The 21,142-nt window shown below is 44.6% G+C and overlaps 1 protein-coding gene across 4 annotated transcripts in view; it reads right to left on the bottom strand.

Moving 5' to 3' along the window:
• The window catches only part of LOC129387758 (sodium/nucleoside cotransporter 1-like), a 71,454-nt gene that overhangs the window by 7,767 nt on the left and 42,545 nt on the right, over positions 1 to 21,142 (bottom strand). The window contains exon 6 of one of the 4 annotated variants that reach the window (XM_055077286.2): positions 1,425 to 1,605. In XM_055077286.2, coding sequence (XP_054933261.1) covers positions 1,425 to 1,605 — 181 coding nt within the window. Of the gene's footprint in view, positions 1 to 1,424; positions 1,606 to 7,020; positions 7,257 to 20,680; positions 21,051 to 21,142 lie in introns of those variants that run through there. The other 3 variants (XM_055077287.2, XM_055077285.2, XM_055077288.2) reach the window with 3 other exon arrangements.

The following is a 21,142-nucleotide window of genomic DNA, read 5'->3' as shown; positions in this document are numbered from 1 at the left end:
TTATAAAAGTTTGTCTCATGCGCTACTCCTTTTGTTAAACACCTTATCTGAGCCTTCCGCTTAAACAAATTCATACTCCTTACCCGATATTTCTAGCATACTGAAAGCGCTGTTCTCAACAAAAACTGTTTACTATTTCATAGTGCTTACTTCACACTTCTATGTAGCTTAGCTAACTCAACACTTTTCTTCAGTGTTCCTTAAGAGGAAGCTTTCATCATCATCATCATCATCAGCCTAGTTACGCCCACTGCAGGGCAAAGGCCTCTCCCATACTTCTCCAACTGCCCCGGTCATGTACTAATTGTGGCCATGTTGTCCCTGCAAACGTCTTAATGTCATCTGCCCACCTAACTTTCTGCCGCCCCCTGCTACGCTTCCCTTCTCTTGGAATCCAGTCCGTAGCTCTTAGTGACCATCGGTTATCTTCCCTCCTCATTACATGTCCGGCCCATGCCCATTTCTTTTTCTTGATTTCAACTAAGATGTCGTTTACCCGCGTTTGTTGCCTCACCCAATCTGCTCTTTTCTTATCCCTTAAGTACATATGGGGCAGAAACCTGGAGGCTTACGAAAAGGGTTCTGCTGAAATTGAGAACGACGCAACGAGCTATGGAAAGAAGAATGATGGGTGTAAGAGGAAGCTTTAGCTCGGGCCCAACTCCGACGCGGCCTATTCAAATACATGTAAAACGCAAAAACGTTTTTATGAGATAACCCCTGGACCGATTTTGATGAAATTTGTTGCATTTGAAAGAGAAAGTTAAATTCTAGTGACTGTTGGAAGCGGAATTTCGATTTAGGGCATGAATTTTCTTAAATCGATTTTCAAATATTTGACCGTTCGAAAAAAATGAAAGCACGAAGTTCACAAATTCATAGCTCTGCATCAAGAACTGATATCGCGGTTCTGTAAACGGCATCCATTAGATCATTCAAATCGGACAAATTCAATATGTCATTTTACATCTTACGTGAATTCGTTACGTTGGTTACAACGGTTTTGCAAAAGTTGTATTTCCCTACGATTAAATTTTTTTATATTCATGTGTAACATATCAATTTTGTCCGCTTTAGATGTACTATTAGATGCAATTCACAAAATTGTATTATCATTTTTAGTGGTTGAGTTACAGAGTTGTAAACTTGATAGTTTCGTTTTCTGAAAATATTCGATTTTTCGCAATTTTTAATAAAAAATTCACAACCTAACTCAAAAATTCGAAACCAACAGTCACTAGATTTTAAGTTTTTCTTTTAAATGCAACAAACCTCGTCAAACTTGGTGCATTGGTTGCCGAGAAAAACGAATTCTCCTTTTACATGTATTTAGATAGGAGCACTCGAGCTAAAGCTTCCTCTTATATGACATCCTCGTGCTGGTGCTATCTGACCGCTGAACTTCGAAGGCGCAATTCTCTTACCGGCAACGCAGGCGGCGAGCACCGACGTAGCTAAGCTGGAGAAGAACGCGTACCCCACGACGTTGGCGAACAGCTCACTCTTGCGCGGACACAGCATGATCAGCAAGCTCACGATGGTGCCCGCCACGCCCACGTTGGAGGAGTCGCACAGCGCGAACGTGGCCAGCATGCGAGAGCGTTCCTGCACCCCGATGTAGTACGGGAGATTATGTCAGCGCTTATGTAAGGCCAGAGAGGCTGTCTCATTACGCTGACATCGCGCTAAATATGCTAGACTCAACAAACCGCAGTAAACATAGGAGAAGAAAACACCGCACGATCAAAGTGAAAGCAATTCTCTCGATGTGACGTAACTCGAGTAAAGTATCACCCGTACGTATTTTCTCTTCCTTGCAATCGATACTTATACGATTGGTAAGCAAACTTCTGCATGTCAAGGGCCTTCAATAAGATGTCTTACGCTACACTACTACAGCGCGCCGTACTACAGAAAATTATTTGCCGTTTCGTACATCTGTCGCCTGTGACTCCAAACTTGTGTACGCTCAATTTCCGGATTTCAGGCCACAAATAAATTTAACTGCATGAAAGCGGAGCTTCACAGTAGCTCTCGAAGCTTAAATTTCTACACTTTCATAGGTACAAACTTACGAACCGCGGACATTAAGAGAACATTGAATTTTCTTGCGGCCTTGGCGGGCAGCTTGAGACATGCGTGCGCATACTGTGCTGTGCATGTGCGAACAGGACCGGTCAAAAGCAATAGAAAGCCCGAGGCTGAAAATAATTCTCAATCTTTATTTACTCGCGCAACTTCATTGAAGTGGTCTGTAAAACTCGAGCTTGTAGAAAATTCAGGCTCGCCAAAGTAGTTGCTACGTGTAATTTGCATTCTTTTTTCTCTTTACATATTGCGTACACACAATTCTACAAAAAGGCAGCACAGTGAGCGGTACCAACACGCTCTCTAAAGGCTAGTCCAAGGCACGGTCTCCTCCCAACATTCCCTTCCTCCCCGCTTTTCCTACCAGTAAGAACACAAAAGTTCCCATGCCGCAGCTTCACTCTTGGTGCCAAAGTCGCGTGAAGTATAGCGCATACAAATGTGTAGCGGCGCGACTTGCGCCTCTGGAGCCCGTGAAGAAGAAGGCGGCTCATGATCAGGTGCCGCACAAAAAAAAAAACACGCCAGCGCGCTCGACTTGAGCGGCCGCGGTAGCTGCCGCTCCCGAGATCCTGCGGCACCATGGCCGGCCGGCCTAGATAAACAGTTGCCATGGCGGCTACCTGTTTGCGCCGGCTTCCACAAATGTATGCACGATGAAGGCACTATGAGCCCAGGCAGACACTGGAAAACATTTACTGGCTGAATAATCCGCCTCTGACGGCTTTATTTACTTGTTGCACGATGAAAAAGAAAAATATTCCAGCAAAGCTCGCTCAGAAAAATAATTGACACCATTTGAAATACAAACTCACACTCAATATACTCTGGAATCTAATAACATGCTTTCTAACTTTCAGCACGGTTTTAGGAAAGGTTTCAGCACCTTAACACGACTAGTTGAATTCTCACACGACATTCTCTGCGCCCTTGATATCGGCACCCAGGTCGACACTATATTTATAGATTTTTCCAAGGTTTGCGATACTGTACTGCATTCTAATATCTTAATAAAGCTTAACGTGATCTTGAAAAGTTCTCACTTGGTTAGCTGGATTGCCAGTTGCCTTTGTCATCGGTGACAATTCGTATGTTATAATTCAACTAATTCTTCTTTTGTTGACGTGTCATCTGGTGTATCCTGAAGGTCGGTTCTTGGTCCTTTACTATTTCTACTATACATTAATGATTACCTCGAAACGTCACTTCACGCATACGCCTTTATGCGGACGAATGTGTTTTGTATCGCGTGATTAACACACCAGAAGATCATCTTGAACTAAATTACTCATTTGTCAGCTTCTGTACCTGGTGCAACACTTGGCAAATGAAGATAAATTTTACTAAAACTGTGACAATGTCATTTTCTAATAGTGCCTCTCCTTCACTGATCAATTACACTTTCAACGACTTATACTTGCACAGGGTCTCGGAATACAAGTATCTTGGCGTCATATTTACCGCTAACATGTCCTGGTCAAAAAACATGAATTTTATTTGTACTAAAGCAATCAGTAAGTTCGGGTATTTGAAGCGCAATTTCAACAATTCTCCAAAGGAAACTAAGTTACTAATGTATAAAACTTTAATTCGCCCAGTCCTACATTATGCTTCTCCTGTCTGGAACCCTCATAAGCAGTGCGACATTAACTCCATTGAGAGCATACAACGAAAGCTTATTAGGTTCATATATCGTCGCTATGATCCCCATTTTTCACCCTCACGTGCCTTATCTTCTCTGAACCTAACCCCTTTATCCATACGCCGTCACGTTGAGTCATTGAAGTTTCTGCATGGCATCGTCAATTTTTCTTATTGTGTCTCACATCCCATATATATTCCTTTAGATATTCCTCGGTCAAGTAGGAGTCACCATAACCTTAATATTAAGCCTTACTTTGCTCGATGTAATAAATTTAAATACAGGTTTTTTCCCACGTACATTTGAATTCTGGAACTTAATTCCCGGATCAATTAGGTCACTGCCATTAAATGATTTCCTGTTAAAAGATAACTACACCTGATTTTATGTATTTTCTTGTTGTTACAGTGTATTGACTCATTCTCGTTCTTGTACTGACTCTCAGTGTTGCTGTTATTTTGAGTTTCATTTGTGTCATCTGCTTTATTTCTCGTGAATTCTTAAATGTTATTGTTTACTTGTTTCTTGTGTGACTTCTTTTTGTCTAACTCACTCTTGCAATAGCCCCATAAAGGGGCTGCAGTATGTGTAAATAAATGAATAAATAAATAAATTTGAAACACCCTTACAAGAACTAAAGAAGCACCCCTTGACACACCCATAATGAGTTATGGCAGTGAAGGTTATGATGAGTGCATGCAAAATTCTTGCATTCCGTGCAGAGGCAACACAGAGGTCTTGGTGCACTATTTTTATTGCACTCATATGGCCAATCCAAGCGAAATTCCACCGTCGTTCACATGTCCACATGCGTTAAGATCACGCGCCGCGTTCAGTATGCCGTCGATGCGAGGGAAAACGTGCGAAGGTGAGCCGAAAAGCATTGGGGAATGACGTGCGCCGTCTTCCCACGGGCTAAGCTCAAGGGAAAGAAGGGCACGCGTCTCCTTTAGCCCGGCCGTGGCTGCGCATGGCTATCCGCGTGGCTACCCGCCGCGGTTGCTCAGTGGCTATGGTGTTCAGCTGCTGAGCACGAGGTCGCGGGATCGAATGCCGGCCACGGCGGCCGCATTTCGATGGGGGCGAAATGCGAAAGCACCCGTGTACTTAGATTTAGGTGCACTTTAAAGAACCCCAGGTGGTTCAAATTTCCAGAGTCCTCCACTACGGCATGCCTCATAATCAGAAAGTGGTTACCCCATATTTTTTTTTTATCCGCGAGGCTGACCGCAAACGCGACCCAGGCGCCGTATCGTGAAGGCAGTCTGCTGTGGATGATAAGAACTGGATGCTGTGTATGCTATGGATGCCAGCCGAAGGGGCTGTTGAATTCATGCACACTGCCTTCGATCTTCGATCACCTGATTGATAGTGTGATAGAAAAATGTGCGGAATATAACCAACCTTTATATATAGCTTTCATTGATTACGAGAAAGCGTTTGATCCAGTCGAAACCTCAGCAGTCATGGAGGCATTGTGGAATCAGGGTGTAGACGAGCCACTGCTCTTCTAATATAGCAAGTCATCGTTCTTCAAGATCGCAGCTACGAGTTCTACGCGCGGTTCTCCAGAACGATGTCTCTGAAAACACGTAAAGTATGCATACAGAAGTCTCGCTAGGCATGCTTGAAGAAAATTGCGCATAAAAGAATGGCGTCGTGCGGCTCAACGGCAGTCGCCCATAGAACCGGTTTCCGCTGTGTTTACCACGAAGCTATAACCAAGCGTTTACCGGTGTTATTAACAAAGTCGAGAGTTCTATGAACTCTCGTCTAGCCAGCTATGTCGCTTATTAGCAATACATGTGTTTCCAGTAATTAAGTAAGCAATGCGCGTTTCGGAGCTCATACAGCATCCTTATTCGCGTTATTAACTCTTCACTTGTTCCGTAACCGTAATTATTTGCATTAATTAGATGTGATTGCTTATAGATTTCTCACATGCCCACTAGCAGCGGACATGTGTAATCTACCACCGTCAATCTTTCCGAGCTCTTTGTTGAAAATAAAAAATCTGCATTCCTGATCGGCGTGGGTTACTTGTCTTGGGAGTCACACTCAATTATTTAACCATCAGGCGCGGCTGTAACTATCTTGCGAGGAATACTGCCCTCGACAAGCTATTAGTGAAGACTGCGTAATGACTATGTACTCAGAATTGCAGGCGCAGCCGGAATGCTGAGCACTAAAAGCGGCTCCAGCACTGACCGCGGCTGGAAACAGTTCATCAAAGCAGACGCATGTAAATATGGCCGAATGCATCTTACCCGACGGACGCTGAAGCACGGTATGGAAAAATACCCTCCTTCGAACTCGTATCAAGAAGATCATAAACAGCGTTATAAACATTTTTTTTTTTCTGCGAGCCAACCTACACGTGCCTTTTATTGTTTTTCCTATTCTTCCACAGATCTTATCCACGGTAGCTGTTTACGTGCCTTTCAGAGCAAGCGACCTTAGGCCAGCTCCTTTTGCTGTTTGGGAATGAACAAAGTAAAAGGCTGTTGACAGATCTGTGATACTAAGCCAATAGTATCACGCACTCCCTCGGAGAACGCTCTCCGGAGGGCACTCTTCTGGCTTAGGCCACTGGTTGGAATAATAATGCCGCTTATCATCCTCCGCCAGGTGAGCAGGCAACCACTACGCACGCTTCTCAGCGTGTAACAACGAGGATCACCACGCAGCAACCACTGCTGCGTGCAATACGTGCGTGGCACGTGTGTTTAATGGCGGGAAATTCTCGTGCTTACGGTGTAAGGTGAAGGCGTTAATGAGGGAACACCGCACAAGACGCTATAGTGAGCGCTTCATTGTACCGGCACTCCGCATATACGGACGAGCGTGCTCAGAAGCTAGCCATTTCCAACCAGTCAGTTCCAGATGGCGGCGCAAGCCAACGTCTCTCATATAGATAGCAGAAAGTCTGCCTGCTGAGCCATGACGCCATGCGCGTCATGGAGCACACTTGTAAACTGAGCTTCGGATGTAGGGACTTGCATTCACAAAGCATTTCATTACGCCGGCTTTCAGAACGTATTCGACGCCTGTTTTCAGAATGTATTCAGAGAGGCTGAGTGCACAGTGGTTTTAGTTTGTAAGAATTATATATTTCCGGCAGGTTCTACGCAAACATGGCCCAACATGGCGGTGCTAAGCGCCTCCTCCACCCACCATTGACATATGCGGGCTCCCGCACTGAGGCGCGATGCCACGGCTCAAATCGCACCACAGGCCTTCAATGCTCTACGAGATGCCGCGCAGCCGCGATCTGGAGCGCATAGCTCCATTGCTATATAGCGAGCGTGCCGGCAATTGCACTCGAGCAGTTCGGTGACTACACGCCCCAAAGGCCTGGAGTGGGTGTACGTGCCTCCAGGTTGTGCGCCGTCTTCACGAATGCGGTGAGGGCGACGTACTCATTGAGGAACACTTTGATGGCCAGCAGCTGCGCCACGGCGTGGCTGTCCCTCCAGGAGACGCCCATCAGGAGCACCAGGGGCCGGTACGCCATCTCCACCAACCACTACCGTTATAGAGGAAAGTGCGCGTACGTGAGAAACAAGAACAATGCGCTCAGAACCCATCGCCTCCTATTGCGTGTAGCTACCTACAGTGACTACAATACCGCGGGAAGCACCCGGTAACCTCGAGACATAAAGTCCAAGGCTGGCATCATGTAACGATACAATTCCATTTCAATATATCACCGCGTTTCCTTCTTCTTTACTTCTTTCTTTAGTCCGAGCAGCTACCCCCCCCCCTTTTTTTTTATCACACGGATGAATGAATGAATCTTTCTTCATACTTCATATATAAAAATTGAAAGAAGTGCAGGAGCATGTAGAAAAACAAAAACATTTCATTTAGACGTTTCGGCCGGGGTCCGGCCTTCATCAAGAGTGCAATTGCAAGCACTCAGAGCTAAATTTGTACATTTTTCTCTGTGACTGTGAAACAAAATTAAAAAGATATTTTGGACGTCATGAATATCAAAACAAGTACATTCACTCAAGTAAAGAAAGAAAGTGTAGGTAGCATAAAAACGCGTGTACATTCAGTAGCGCCCGCAAGGGACAGCGTGAGGAATATAAGATGGAAAGACGCAGCCTGTGGAATGCAGGGGAGGGCAGTCACACGTTAGCATAGGGCATTGTAGGGGTCGCAGCTGCCAGATGAGTGTTTCTCTTGTTCATTGTCTGAAGTTACTGCAACTTTTGTGAGACCACCAAGATGGTCAATACACCCCTACTTGGTTATATCAAATCTACTGTGACCTCTGAGTTCTGTTAACTGCATTACATTGCATTCTTTGCACAGTTGGCACCTTCTGTTCTTGTGGGCAAGCAGTATTATTTTTATGCAGTCTATACGTGTATGAAACCTTTTTTAATATGAAAAAATATACGACAAAGTGAAATGATAAACATCAACATAACAAAAGAAAAGGGCGAGAAGAAGCTGTAATAAAATACGTGTAAATATACACATAGCTTTACAAACATAGATTATATACCTTATATAACCGTTAGTAAATGCATAAAACAGACAGGAAAAAATATTAATTCGTGCACCAAACATGTCGGTAATTTTGGAAGCCTGTATCTTGTTACTTGGGCATACACGTCAGCCTACCTATGCTTCCATTAATTTTCCTAGAAAATGTGCTGAACTCGTGTATTAGAAATGACTCGCAAGCTTCGCTGTCGTAGTGAGTGGAGAATCCCGATTTCAATATGGAGGCCTTAAATCGTTCGAAAGGACGGCCTTTTTGTTCACATGCTAGGAGAGGGGGAGCGGCGGTATAGGTTTTACATGTGATCCGTGATTATTAAAGCGCAGCCTAAAAGGCTTTTCCTTTTGTCTGATGTATTGTGTGCGGCAAATGGTGCATTCGAGGAGATATACAACGTTACAAGGATGTTAAATGACGATGAAGACGTAGTGCTTTTGGCAGCGTTAGCGGTACTCATCGTGGGGCAGAGTTTGCATCGAAGTTTTCCGCATGGTACGCAGCCGTTGAATTTATCTGAGTTAATGTTGGAGAACGTGACATCCTCGCTGCGGTTGATGCATCGTCTGTATGCCACCCGCGTAGGTTCAAGAAGAATTTGACGCATTTTCTCATTTTCTAAGAGTATGGTATGACGTTTCCGGAGGATACAATGTATGTTAGGAGTTGAATGCTGAATATCTGAAGATAAGGTTAGTCCGTGAATCTGAGGGAGATGGTTTGCCGTTGGTGCGCACACGATGATCAAGGCTGTCTGCTTTATGAATCGCGGCCCTGTTAACACAGGGAGGTTAACGCTGGCGTAGAGTATGCAATTGGTGTGCAGGTATTAACTGAGGGCCATAAATTTTCTAAGTACAAGAACTATATTGGATAATAATAAAAAGAAAAAAGCTAAACTACGATTTTTAACTGGAGACAAAGCGCAAAAAAGCACGAGGACAAGAGGAAGAAACGAAAACAGAGCGCTACTACCAACAGATTTTTTATTCCACAATGTTACCACATATATACCCTCGTACAACAGGCCAATATCCCAGCAAAAATTTTTTTCCGGCACAATCAGCCACTACAGGCCGCTACCGCCATAGAAACATGATTTCTTTTTTTTTAACTTTTGCAGTTTTTACACTAGCACGTATTCAATGTATAAGAATTCAAAGGCACATATTATGTGCGACATACATGACAGTACAATGTCAGCGCAGCTGCATTGATTATGACCATAGAAAGTTTTCGGCGTGAACAAAATAAAACGTCACACGTGCATCATATCAGTCATATTTTTAATATATCAACATTACTTTTTAAGGCACATGTACAGTTCCAAGTTTCCTTTATCGTAAGTTAGATACAGGGGCCGAATTCACACAGCTTTTCATTCGTAAGTACTCTTTGCCATTGGCCATGCAGCCGGTCTCGCTATACTACGTCCTGCGTAAGGACTGCCGATATTTTTCTCTTACGAACAGTTCTAGCATAAAGCGTTATTGTGAATACGAGCCCTTTCTCATATACTAGTCGCAGTATAATCTTTTGTGCGCTTCCCGCAAATGTGGCGCAGGTGCACCCGTGGAACGCGATCGCCTCACCAGCTAAAACGACCTCACGAAATCATTCTATCTCGACAGAAGAACCTTCCCCATCCCTCATCACAAGCTAAACAAAGCACAGGCAACCACCCTTCGCCTGTTATAGACAAACACGTACCCCTCACTAAAACATTACCACAGGATCTACACAGAGATCTACCCTAGTAACACTTGCAAGATCTGTAAGACTCAGGCAGCATCGCTTCCCCACCTCCCATGGGAGTGCAAACTCCAGTATCCGACAATTAATACTGTGACCCTGTCGTCGAGATGGCACGCCGCCCTGCGCAGCTCCCACCTCGACGGCCAACTCTCGGCTATCCAGCAAGCCTGCGAGGCGACGAAGAGGCAAGACTTGGACGTCCCCACGTGGGAGGCCTAAGCCCAGCCAAGTAAACTGCTCGTTTCAATCAGAGTTTATTCCTCCCCCTTCCCGTAAATATTATGTATGGCAGGGCAGGAAAGGCCAGGAAGGGATAGAACTGAACGATAAATGAATCCTTACGTTATCGCGGCCCAGCATTGTGTAAACCACGTGAAGTATACGCTTCAAATGTACGTAGCCTGGATCAGCAAAATGGTCGCATGATATGACAATACAAAAAAACGCTGCGCGAAGTATACCATGTGTACGTCGCCCCCATCGACACTTTCCGCTTGTGGCTGCATTTATTAGTTAACAAATTAAGGCCATAATTGCTGCTGAACCAATTACAACATTGCAGGGGCCTTTGACAAACATCCAAGCAAGTCAGAAGAAAATTAAATGACACAGAATAATTATCGACACACGCGCACAATATTAGTATTAATAATAATAAACACGCGACATGCAACAGGAGCTTCGCTGCGATGTGCGTTTTTTATGTTCTTGTTTAAAGTGTAATATTTTTATTTTAACAGAGAGCTGAACAAATTGCATCTCTGTAAAATGATGATGCTATAGAAAAAAGTCACTGGGGCGTCCTTAATTTGCAGGCCTGTTTATGAAGCCAGTCAGTGAAGATTAATGTGCCACGTCATGCACATGTGCGCGTGGTGACCGGTTTTTATGAGGAGCGTAACAAAGAATAGTGAAGACGGAAAGGCTTGCTCGCCGTGAACAATTTACTCGACGATTCTCGAGGTTCCTACAACGTTCTAATTAATGCGCTCATTAGGTACACGCCAGAGCTGGCACACTCGTTTTAGGTGATTAACTATGTGCCCCCGCCAAAGTGCTCAACCTCTTGCATTTTAATGGTGGTGCTATACGAGCGTAACGCTACAGTTCGGAGTCGCCAAGGGTTGGTGAGAGCACAAAGTGAAGGTCCGGGCTGTGGCAACTTGCAAGCTCACGCGCTGTTCGGTCAGATAGCCGCCGGGGCGACCATCGCGATGTGAGCAGCGGCTCGCATCGAGACCTTAATTCATTAACAAGTTGGCGGTTGTATTTATATCCATGTGATCACCAGTGCTCTTGAACCGCGAACACAAATAGAGGGCTGCTGTCGGTATATGCAGAGAAGTCTGCGGAGCTGACTTTGCTGCATACCGACAGCAGCGAGAGCTGCGTCTGCGACCCAATGTTTGCTGTGTGTGCCACGCATGCTGAGTCTGCTCGTTATCTGAGGCATCAATGATGCAAAAGGCAAGTCATTGCGCAATACAATACGCTTTTTTTCGGAAGGTCGTCAAAGAATCCTGAAGGTTGCGCCAAAACATTCGAACATTCCGCTATTTGTGTCCAATATGCCAAACAGCTCAGCTGTGGCATAACCCAAACTGCAGAGGCGAAGACACGCTTACTTATCAAATTTTTGTCCTTCAATAAGTGTGAAAGGTGGGCTAGTTGGTTTGACTTCATTGTGGAAAGTTTTGCGCACATTGCACGAAGACAAGAAAAGGACACAAAGACCAGCGCAAAAGACCAGCGCTGGTCTTTGTGTCCTTTTCTTGTCTTCGTTCAATGTGCGCAAAACTTTCCACAGTGAAACTTTTGTCACTGACTTATGACCATGCGACTCGTCCGCCTCATGCATTATGCGCATACTGACGCTGCTTTCGTCACACTTATTTGCGCTTCATCTTACTTGCAGGCCGGCGGAACACCACCAACTCACACAATATTTTTTTTCTCTTTCTTTCTTACCTGTGCCTCTAGAGGGTGCGGCTGTTTCTACCGTTTATTGAACCGGCTCTGTCGGCAAGAAACTTAAGCACGAGAAACTCGTTATTTGAAAGCAAATGCGAGGCACACGCGCTATAGACTCATTAATGAGCCGCGTGTGCTAAGGTAAGGTAACGTTAGAAGCGCTTGTACCATAATTGTCAAACATTTGCCAGTCACACCACTCGGGGTCGTCGTCGTTCCCAGCCATGTAGTGTCTTCATCCAAATCTTCAAAACAGAGATTGCGAAAAGTTTCTCGGAAGCGATAAAAATTGCCATATTTAGCACGTCACTGAAAGACAGAAGGTAGCCAAAGCATGTTTGACCGATGGTTTTTAACTCGTGGCGCTCTACTTTCTTCTATCCCATCACTATCACTTTTCACCTCTTTATTCATCATCTGCCCCTTGATATATTTCTCTATCTTTCAGCTTGCTTCAAACGTGACTATTTTGACTGCCTCCCGTTTCTTTTCTTTCATTAATTTGTTCTTTGATGCGTTTTCTACTTTATGATTACACTTAATTCAGCACGTGTTGTTATTTAAATGCATAGTTGTCTGTCCGTCTTTCTTTCTATTTGTTCGTAACCTACTGAACTAAGTACGTAGCTTAGCATTTGCCGAAAAGATTGCAAGCTAACACATTTTGCGGCACTTGTTGGTTTCGCATGATAAAGAGCGTATAAGTAGCAAAATTAACGGCGTAGCGTGATTCCATAGTAAAACGCGTGCCGTAAAAATTAAATATGTACGAAATAAGCGTAGCATGGAGTTGTGGCACGCTACGTTGGCCCAAGGCCAGCAATATGCTTCTGTAGGTGTCGGCAGCGTTAAACGTGCAACAAGTCTACGACTTCGGTTCGCAGACAGAGTTGACAACGGTCCAGCGTCCCAAGTTTGTATGCCAGTACGCTACGTACTGACGAGATACACAGTCGTTGCGATCACTCGTATCACATCAATACCGCGTCGTCCCTCTTCGGTTTTTTAACGCGATAGCGTTAAGGCCTCGTGTAGCATAAAATCTTGCGTCGGTGTCAACCGTCTTGTGAACGAAAAATTATTCCTAACCACGCATACCCAACCACGCAAGCCCACCAACCAATTTCTCAAAGTAAAATGCGTCAGAAAAATCGCAAAGTACGACGTGCACACAACCTACAGATATGACAGCGTCGGAATGTCATTTGAATATGCGAAAAAACATGATTCTGTTGCACGGAAACTCAAGCACAAACACCCTTTCCACCCTTTCTACCATTCATAGAGCGGCGCGCCCGGTTTCTTGCAACACCATCCAGATGGCGCTCGCCTGCGCGCATCCGAGGCCCACGCGAGAGGCCGGGTTTCTACCAGAAAGTTTGCCTTCGCGCATAGCGTTCACCACCAGCGTTTACCGGTAAACATAACGGTTACATAAGCTGCAGTTGCCGGGAAGAGTGAGAAGCAGTCAGGGATCTCTGAATGCTGTCGCGTTCCACTCTTAAAGGCGAAGCTTAAGCGTCGTCAAAATTTACAACTGTCTTGTGCCGCGAAAGTGGTAGTCAGTTGTTGAGCAAGACGCTACACGCGAACGAATGTCATGTTGGGTGCCGCCCAGACGAATGCCGAAAGGCTCTTGTGGAAGTGAAGAGAGCTCGAACGGATCCGGCAAAGCGATGAACACAGCACGTATCGAAAGCACATTTAAGCAATCGCAGGAAACAATCGTACGAAAAAAAGTGCCAGAACAAACAATAGCAGATAATTCACGGAATAAGCCATCGCTCAACCGCTTGTCATGCGGTCAATCAATCAATCAATCAATCAATCAATCAATCAATCAATCAATCAATCTATCTATCAATCAGTCAATCAATCAATCAATCTTTATTTCTCCAGAAAAATCTGGATGGTCAAAAGCTGCGCTAGGCAGCTTCGCTGGATCCCTGAAGACCCTACCATTGGCAGCATGCGACGTTCATTGTGCAACTATACAGCAGAGAAAATGAAAAATACATGTCGCAATTGCAGTGGATGTTGGTACTTACTAAGAGAACAGATTTACGATATGAAGTGCGCAAAATGTTTAACCTAGTATAAATAAATTCCTCCTCTTAATATACGCACTCTAAAGGCACGAAGCGTATCTGTAATTGAAAATAAGCAGATAAATTTTACAATGAGGAATACAAGGTTTTCAATTCAAGAGACATATCGCGCAATAGATCACAAAATAAATACACATTGAAGCAAACAAGGTAAAAACTATGTAAAAACAGTATGCATTTAGACGATGCGAATAGCTCGTAATACGCTTGAAGTTTTTACCTTCGATGGTACTAAGTGTCGACATCGTGATAACGCTCCAGTAGTGGATTAAAGGTTTTCGCACAGCTGTTCTACATGTAGATTCCAACATAGATGAGCGGAAAATGTAACGCCGAGTATCTGGTACTCGCTTATTATAGTAATGTTCTGACCTGCATATAACATAGGGTTTAGCAGTTCAAGTGCTGGATTTCTTGCACGTAATATAACTACTTTTTTTTCAACGAAATAATACTTATTTTATCGAAGCTGGACTAAGTGGAAAGCTTTTAGAATGACTTATTACATTTAAATGCCAAATCATTGGCATAAGGCCCAGAAAACAGTATGATGCTGTCGTCAGCATATACAATAAATTTAGCTATTTTATCAATATTTACGAGATCAGTGTTGCATACATTAAGTAGAAGGGGACCGAAAATGCTCCCTTGGGTTACACGTCTCAAAACAGGAAGAAATTACAACTGCGAACCTTGCAAACATGCGTACTGCTGGCAGTTGCGTAAGATTTCAGCAAATCCAAAGGATTCTCGCGCACACGAACTATTTGTCTGCAAGAATGTCATGACTGAGAGAGCCGAACGCCTTTGAGAAGTCACAAACAGGCCTACAGTGAAAATTATATTTTCAAAGTTTAGGCTGTTTCTGTCGACCTTCGTAGATTCTGCGAGAAGTGCTGTGCATGTTTGGTTTTTATTATTATTAGTATTACTATTATTTGCGTCCGGGTGCCTCGCAGAGAGATGACTATTACATAATACACACTACGCAGCACTACAACAATTGTGGGAGTCAGCCGTGTGGCCTGTTCGCCGCCTGCTCACCGCTACTGTTCGCGACAGGATACATATACAGCTTTCTTTGCCCGTTTGTCCCCTGCTTGTGGTTCGCTCCTAATTGATCGATTCTGTTCTTTACCTTATTATGTATCAAACAACGACACTACCTTAATATCCTCACTTTAACTACACCATGAAGCGCATCATTCCTTTAATAAATGTAATAACTTTCTAGGAGAATTTGGCTATTCCGGTTCTGTTGATCGTGCCCTCTGTGACCCTGAAAGTCTTTATCTAGCTTGCCTATAGGATCAGCGCAAGATTAACGGCAACTCAACACAAATACACAGGATCAGTGCCTGTACTGTGTAGTTCTCTGTCTTTCGTTGCTGTTATTCTTCCGCTGATTTTACCATGAAGATCAACAAACTCGCCTAGTTTTGCAATATCTTGCTTATAGGATAGGTGATGGGCAATGATTTGGAGTGCCGACGTCACAGTGAAGCCAAGAGCGTCGAGTTTTCTACAATAAGTACGAGTTCAGACGCTGCTATCCTCCAGCCACCATAGGAATGATCGTTAGCACATGACTTTGTCTAAGCTTCGTGCTTGTGGCTTCAGATGTCATTGTGGCTTTGTTTTTACTGCGCTTTATCTGCCTTCACTTGCCTAAATTTCAAATCCATCTATACTTTTGCAAATGCAGAGGGCAATAAGACTACGAAGGCGCATAAACGCTGCTAATTGCAGTGGCTCCACTTGTCCATGCGTACAGGGCGTAATGGTTTCAATATCGGGCTTCGGTGCTTGAGGTCATGTGTTCGAATCCTACAGGCGGACAATTTTATTATTGTATATTTAATTGTTTTTAATGCGGTATATTTTTGAATATGATCAGTTTCCAAATCACGAAGCCGTTTGAAGCCAGAGGAATAAAGTTTAGGCCAACTCCATGTACTAACCACCAGTCTCAAGCAGGGAATGAGCTGCCCTGCTTACAGCTCACGTATAGCGGCACAGCTCCCTCTAGTAACTGTACGAAACTCTACGGTCAAGGGCACGCCGTGAGCCGCAATAACAACGTCAAAATAAGAAAGATTAGGCCGCTTAAGAATAACGTTTGTAGCCTTATGTATACGTTAAGCGCAAGCATCTTTGCAGGACGTTATGGTACGCGTTCCTTTAATAATTGTACGCGTTCCTTTAATGATTGTAATTTAACGTACGCGAACGCAAACACAAGAAGGACTTTAGAAGCTAGAGCGCTGTCTGGTACTTTCGGCCTAACGCATCCAAGCCAAGGCATTCATTAGCCACTATCATGTTCTTGCTATGTGGACACGTCAAGGTCCATCTAAGGGTGTGTTCTAATTCTGGCCAGCATCGGAGACATTCTACGTCGACAGCTAAGAAGACAGCCGAGACAGCTTCGAGGCCATCTAATAGAACGCGTTCCGAACCGTCTGGTAGACGTATAGAAAACGCTTCTGCGACGTGACGCCACCTCGGGGCGAGAAGAAAACATTAAGAAAGGCACGCATTTCTGTGTTTTATTCCTTGAAAAACATTATGTGACTTACATTAAGGACGCAAGAAAGCACGTCTACGTTTTCTTGTGCGCAGGCGAATTCCCTGTCGGCTTTGCAAACGTCTGCTCAGCCGCTACCTTCTTTAGACAGAAAAGTAGCCTGCATCGTTATTAACTTCGATGTTGTCCTCGCGAAGCTGTCTACTTTGACGTCTTCGTGAGAATTGGAACGAGACTTAGGATGGCCGCTGTCCACTTAGCCGTCTGCTTTGCCGTCTACAGCGAGTGTTGGAACACAGCCTAAATATAGGTCGCGAAGCTTGCAACGTAAAGCATGCCAAAACCTATCGCCAAAGATATCCGTTAGTGATGCGGCATTAAGTGATGCACGATTGAAACGCGACTAGATGAGAGGGGTCAAACACTGAAACTAGAAAACCTATGTGAAGGAAAATGTTAGAAACTTTTTAATCAGAATAGTGTCATACGAGTAACTATACCGTCTGAAATATTTTTGATGTACTAAACCAACAAATTTTAATTTTTCTATTTCACAATTTATTAGTTCGTTCTTGGTGGCCCCTACCAAGCAGTAATTCTGGCTTAAGACTTGGCAAGACTGTGCAAACTACCTATTATTGTCGTGCGGAATGACATTGCTCACTTGAACGCGGCGGTTTCATCCAAGTTCTTTTTTTTTTTTTCCTTGGCGTGCGCTTCACTTCAAATCCACCATGACCTAGCGCACGGCATCTATTGGCGAAAGGTGTAAGTTCAGGTTTATGGTTATCATGCAAGTTCACGCTGCGGCGTCCGACGCACTGTCTCTCGTCGTGACGATAAATGTGGAACGCTCCGCGAAGAAACGTCACGCTATGTTCGTTCACTTTCCGTAACGCAGGTTCTGAGTGTCCGGCGGGCAGGAAAATTAGCAAGTAGAATATTTTCTTAATGGTAATGTGGGGCAATGTTGTCCTGATAACTGTTGGACATGAATACAGGGTGCCACACGGAATTGCGAATGACTCAGGGAAAAGGTTTCGCATACGTTGCTATACATTTAGACTGTGTGCTGGCCACAGCACTTTTCATACATCGAAATATGTTTTGTTCCGTCAATTATATTGGTTGCATTATTCCAAACGAATAAAGGTGAAGTGGCTTTTGAAACCTCTGTGGCACTTTCCTTTATTTCCATCCAATTCGTTCACCTTCCTAAGAAACCTACTGGAGCAATTGCCGTCAATAACAGCCTAGTTATGTTCACAATAAGAAATACGCCACTCCTATAGTTTAATGACACGCTGGTGCTTCAGCTGAGGCAAGTCGCAAGCTCGCCTCTGCATCAAAATAAAAATAACTGCTGGCGTAGCGGTCGAAATGCCGGACGCTAAATAAATTCAAACATATGCGCCAAGCAGTATACGATCTTGACATCACAGCCATTTCCGGTTGTGAAACCACTTTTTATTTTTTACTTGCTGTTAGTTGTCACCCCGATACGAAGATGGCAACGGTTGAAACGAGCAGCCATTTTCTTGAAATGCGGGCTTCTATGGAGGCTTCGCTACCAGTTCACATTGTGGGAAGGGCGCGGTCCCTCAGTCCACGCCAGCAGGCCCCAGTCCTGGCCAGCCGAGCCTCGAACCACCGCTCGCGCCCAGGAGTCGCTTTATCCTCCAATTCTTCGACTGCTGGCTCCGATGCCGGAGTTCCCACCTTATATACCTTGGGCACGTCTCGTTTAGGCATACGGATGCCAGAATCAACGATCTCCGAAATTGCGTGCGTGTTACATGCACTCATAACTAATACTGCAGGTGAGTTAGAGGAAGCGAAAGTTTATTTCAATAGTTACTGGCGATCAAGGAGAGCTAGAGCGTAGCCATGACGAGAATTCACGCTGAAGCAGGAGCCATGGGTGCCGCCACGTTGGACAATGCTATCTCTAAGCGTGCGCAAACATTACAAACGTTAACCTCCTCAAATAACGTACGTTACCATAGCGCACGTAAACCACTGAAACGCAATAGCGTTTGGAGCATGTGCAATGATGACAAGGCTATTTCTTCATGTACTTAATGAGTTTACGTTTGATTGCAAAGGCTATTTCAAAATTGTCGTGTGGTTTCGTGTGGCACGAACATGAAGGTTAACAAGAAAGCTTGAGAACAAGTTTAAGGACCGAGCGAAAGAACAATAATATGTCGAAATTATGCCCGAAAGGCGAAACATCGATTGCAATACCAAATTAGTAGACAGCTTTACGAAGTAAGGATAGTAGTTTTATCGGCCGTATGAACCCGTAAACATTCGCATATTAATTAGCAAGCATGGTGTCAGGAGCGCACAAGCAAACATGAACACATATCACTCGATGACCGCGGAAACTCGCTGTCAGAATTCTGGATGGAGGAAGTGCGGCAGCAGTAGCGAGGTTAGTTGGCCTTCGTGCTGCCTCTCGTTTCAACGCGAGCTAAGCGTCGAGAACAAAGCGCACACGAAGCTTTGAGTCCTATGCGCACCTAAACTCTGTACTCATCGCAGTTCGCTTTGAAGATGGGGCCCGTACGGCCACGCCATACTCAGCATATTAGAGGCTCGATGGCGCTACATTTTGACGACACCCACAGAAGAGAAACACACACCACAGAGCGTGGTGTGTGTTTCTCTTCTGTGGGTGTCGTCCAAATGTTGCGCAATCGAGCCTCTAACATGCTCTACCAACACGCCCAGTCTTCAACCTTGGCATACGCAGCAGCTGCCAGAGTAAAACGCCCCCCCCCCTCCCTCCCCTCCCCCGGGCTTTCCTAGCGACAGAAGACAGCGCGCTTCCTCCCCGCTTTCCTCCTTTGAGCGCGCGAGATTGAGCCGGCGTCGTCGGCTCACCCTCGCACGCTTTCACTCGCACATACAGCGTATGGCGTGCGGCGACGATGTTATCGTCCTTGGACTTTGTAGGGAACGTCATGGTGACGGCGACGTCACAAATGCACCTAGAGTGTCCATATAATTGCTATCGCAATAAAATTTTAGGCGTCAAACTAAAAGACAGGACGAGAGTGGTGTGGATCAGGGAGCAAACGAGAATAGCCGATATTTTCGTTGACATTAAGAGAGAAAATGGAGCTGGGCAGGCCATATAGTGCGTACGGCAGAGAATTGGTGGACCATCAGAATGACAGAATTGGTACCTAGGAAATGGAAGTGCAGTTGAGGAGGGCAGGAAATTAGGTGGGGTGATGAAATTAGGAAATTCGCAGGTGCAAGTTAGGAATCAGCTATTGCAATACAGGGGTAATGATAGAACGCTGGGCCAAAGACCTCTGCGTTTGGCCTGGCAGAGGACACACAAATACGATGATGACGATGATGACTTGATTAAAACAAACGAAACGGTCGATTGCATACACATAACTAATTGCAGTTCATTTGGTAATTTATATTTCGATGGCTTTCTGTTTCTTTCAACAATACCTTAGAAAAGGTGGCCCCGGTGTGGCCAAGAATAGTCACGCGAAAGAGTAAGAGCTCACGCTACAAAAAAACCAGGGTTTACAACACCTAACTGCAGCACGATATAAACCACTGCCCTAGTTAATTAAGATTAACTAAATACACAGCAAGTTAGAAAAAAAACGCGAATAAAGAAATCATCATCGGCGCTTTCGCTCTGTTCTTAATATGAACAGAAAGGTAACATACACGTAGTCAAAATCTACAGGTTCATCACGCAACGTCTATTAATCGATAGCGTTTTAGTCGTCTATGCTATCATACGCAAAAACACTCATTTTTCCTACTGGTTTGAATCGGTGCCTGATGTTTTCTTGAGGCAGAAAGAATTTGTATACGTTCAACAATTTCACATTTTGTGGCTTGTACCTGCAGTATATATTGGTTGAGCCTTGATGAAACCCTATTCCTTCATTCATTTATTTCACTTTAAGGGCCCAGAGGTTATTGCGTGAGGTATGCGTACAATCATATGGTGCAAAGTAGTAATGAGAGGAGAGATATCTGCAACATTCTGTCCAATGTATTCCCGAAAAGAAAATTAGATATTAGGACTCGTTTGGGCGATATCTACGCATTAAAAAAAACGCGAAGGCCTTCGCAGAGGCCTTCGGAGGCCTTCGCGATAGTACCTCAGCTGAAATAGACAAGAGAACACCAAGTGAGTGTTCAGCTTATCGATGGAGCATACTACAACATTGGTGGAAAGTGAGCGAATAAAAAAAAAATAATCTCCAGGCTATATCTACAACACTAATCACCTGCAGAGTGAGTTCGTCCACGCCCACATTGTTTGCCGTCCAGGCTACTAAGGCATCGAAGAACCGGGCCGCGGAAGCGTAGGTGAGCATGTTTCCGGCCACCGCCAACATGAGGTACACACCGATCATGGCACCCGTGATGAAGGCTTCGATCAGGTTCCTCTCGGGACTGTGGACACCGTGAACACAAGCGGTCAATTTCTTGCTCAAAGTACCCTTCAAAACGGACCTGCGCAGTGGCTTAGCGACTATATGGTGTTC

The sequence above is a fragment of the Dermacentor andersoni genome, chromosome 2 (assembly GCF_023375885.2).
Source record: "Dermacentor andersoni chromosome 2, qqDerAnde1_hic_scaffold, whole genome shotgun sequence".
NCBI lineage: Eukaryota > Metazoa > Arthropoda > Arachnida > Ixodida > Ixodidae > Dermacentor > Dermacentor andersoni.
Note: the sequence above shows the minus strand (reverse complement) of the source record. Positions and strands in the feature narration are given on the sequence as shown.